This window comes from Tribolium madens, unplaced genomic scaffold (assembly GCF_015345945.1).
Source record: "Tribolium madens isolate multiple individuals breed KSU strain unplaced genomic scaffold, Tmad_KSU_1.1 Scaffold_97;HRSCAF=244;Tcas5.2_LG3a, whole genome shotgun sequence".
In the NCBI taxonomy this organism is placed as follows: Eukaryota; Metazoa; Arthropoda; class Insecta; order Coleoptera; family Tenebrionidae; genus Tribolium; species Tribolium madens.
The window spans coordinates 12,748,644-12,751,194 of NW_025401069.1; the positions used below are offsets into that span (position 1 = coordinate 12,748,644).

The following is a 2,551-nucleotide window of genomic DNA, read 5'->3' on the forward strand; positions in this document are numbered from 1 at the left end:
GAAAAGAAGATTTTTGCTTACAATTTAAGTTTTTAAAATTTATAAAATCTTTGACCGACAACTAAGCTATATTTGTGGTGATAGCTTTTAATAAATTTTGAAAACTTATAGTATATTGCGTATTATAACGCAAGTTCTGGGGAACAAATTCAGGTTTATGAAACGAGTTTCCACAAATGACTTATAAAACGAGCTTTTTATACACATAAAAGTCAATTTTTTTAGAATTTGGGAACTTTTGATGTAATAAAGTTGTGGTTGGTGGGTAATAAATGTCACAAAGTTTGAAAGTTCGATTTTTGACGTGTCAAGCCTGAAGTATTTTTAAAATTTTGTTGAATTAACAATGAATACTGCAAATGCACACCCCACGAAAAAAGAGAATTCGCTCAAAACGCGGCTGAAAATCACCATTACCAACCTCTAGAAAGTAAATTGTACTAGTCTATTTCAGCACCCAAACTGGTTTTGGTATCGAAATAAACTTTCTTTCAGACGCAAAATAGAATTTTTTTTTTACTTTTGGGTTAATTTTTTAAATATATTTTTATTTTTGTAAAAACTGATCATATCACTTCGGCTTTCCTCGACTTTATCAGCGGTTTTTCCAGCATAAATCATGCAGAACATGTCAAGAGGTCCTCTTATCTCCCGGTTATTTAAAAATGTGTTTGCTAATATCTGACATCACCGCCGCGGTCCAAAAATAGCTCATTGTTAGATCGTATTCCTCGACCTTCACAATCGCAACAAAAGGAAAAGTGACTTGGACTAATGAATTTCTGATCGATAAAAATCCCCAATTTGTGGATGTCTTACCATGGAGGCATTGCGCGCCTCGTGTCTGACCCTAGCTCGCCGAAACCGGGCATTTTCAGGCTGCTGAAAGGCCGCAATTTCAGCGGAAACTAAAAACAAAACTGAAAGCACTCTCCCGTGCATTCTTCCGCTCGGGGAACACCGCCACTACTAACTAGAAACTACTTAGCGGGAGCTTAGCTTAAAAATCTCTCATCTACTCCAATTAAAAATATGTAAGCGGGAGTCGTGATTAATCGCCGAAATCGAGTGGACAACTCTGCAATATCATTAAATGGATCTGTCAGTCGGTATAAATAGAAATGATTTATGGCCAAAGCACACCGAACTAGAAACAATCATCGTCAACGATGCTTTTTTAACGGGGGTGGTGTTTGTTTTAATCCGATCTTTCACATATGAGATGCTTCAAGCGTTCCTGAGATAAAAATGGATTTATTTATTTTGCGAAGAGTCGACGCTAATTGACACGAGTTTGCGTTATATTTAGATTTGAGCTTTGGGATTTTCTGCGAAAGGATTCCTCCATTTCACGTTAATAATTTAGAATGTTTGATATTCAGGTTCGGTATTTATAGTAAAGAAGTTGAGCGAAGGCTGGATTTCATCTCAGATAAAAGGCGCTTTTATACAACTTCTGTTGATTCAACTTTGACTCTTTCATTTTTATTACTTTGTCTTCGGTTTGCTTTTAAAAATGGGAACGGAATTTATCTGTAATTCCTTCTTTTTTTAGAAACCTCTCGTGTACATCATTGGCCAAATTTATTTACATTGCATAATTTAGGTAAAATGAGGACACCAGATGTTAATAAGCGATGTTTCGTGTTAAGTAGAGGCAAAAAATAAATAAACTTGGATTTAGTTTATGCATACTAGTTTGCATTTTTATAAAAAAAAATCACATGTTTTTTTACATAATTACAAGAATTAATAAAAAATTATCAATAAATATTTTTATCATTGCATTATGTCTTTTTGAATTTTATGATTAGGTGAAACAATTCACTTTTTAGAGCGATTATTTATAGCTCTCTATTTTTAGCATCAACATTTATTAATATTTTTGCAAGTGAGAAAGGCTGTCGAGTTTGTCAATGAAACAGAAATGAAATATTAATGTTTATTAAAATTTTTTAATTAAAAAGTTTTATGTCTTTGATTTTTTCATTATAAAGCATTTGCAGTCAGAGTAAATAGATTTGGAGGAGGAAGAACCCTGTCTGATTTTGTAATATTTTTTATTTACTTTTATTGTACATAAATAGTCTTTTTAGAATTATGAGCCACTATTAGTAAAGTTACCAGCTGGAGTTGTAAGAGTTACGTTGTGAAACGATGTTGTATTTGTTATTGGCCAAACTGTTGTATTATCTACAGAAATTAAAAAACATATACTTAATGTTTTATTTCATTATCTAATAGCTCACCACTTTGTGTAAAGTTACTAAATGGAGTTGTAAGAGTTACGTTATCGGGTGTTACTGTACTTGTAGTTGTCCAAATTGTTGTATTACCTGTGAAAAAATTGTTACATCTTGAATTTAATTGTACTTTTGTAATTCCTTACTACTGCCGGTAAAGTTATTAAATGGCGTTGTAACGGTTATATTATCAGGTGTTGCAGTACTTGTAGATGTCCAAAATGTTGTGTTACCTACCAAAATTATTACACATTCTATTTAATTGTACTTTTGTAATTACTTACCACTGTCGGTAAAGTTATTAAATG

At 32.4% G+C, this 2,551-nt stretch overlaps 2 protein-coding genes across 3 annotated transcripts in view; both read right to left on the reverse strand.

Moving 5' to 3' along the window:
- LOC123014469 (techylectin-5B-like) overlaps positions 1-975 on the reverse strand; it is a 4,514-nt gene extending 3,539 nt beyond the window's left edge. Inside the window, exon 1 of the mRNA XM_044413608.1 lies at positions 820-975. Coding sequence (XP_044269543.1) covers positions 820-942 — 123 coding nt within the window. The 5' untranslated portion in view covers positions 943-975. The remainder of the gene's footprint in view (positions 1-819) is intronic.
- Positions 976-2,013: 1,038 nt separating this feature from the next.
- The window catches only part of LOC123014471 (nuclear pore complex protein DDB_G0274915-like), a 3,811-nt gene continuing 3,273 nt past the window's right edge, over positions 2,014-2,551 (reverse strand). The window contains exons 8-10 of one of the 2 annotated variants that reach the window (XM_044413612.1): positions 2,390-2,476; positions 2,250-2,336; positions 2,014-2,193 (exon numbers count right to left, since the gene is read on the reverse strand). In XM_044413612.1, the coding sequence (XP_044269547.1) occupies positions 2,099-2,193; positions 2,250-2,336; positions 2,390-2,476 (269 nt within the window). In that variant the 3' untranslated portion in view covers positions 2,014-2,098. The remainder of the gene's footprint in view (positions 2,194-2,249; positions 2,337-2,389; positions 2,477-2,551) is intronic. The other variant, XM_044413611.1, reaches the window with a different exon arrangement.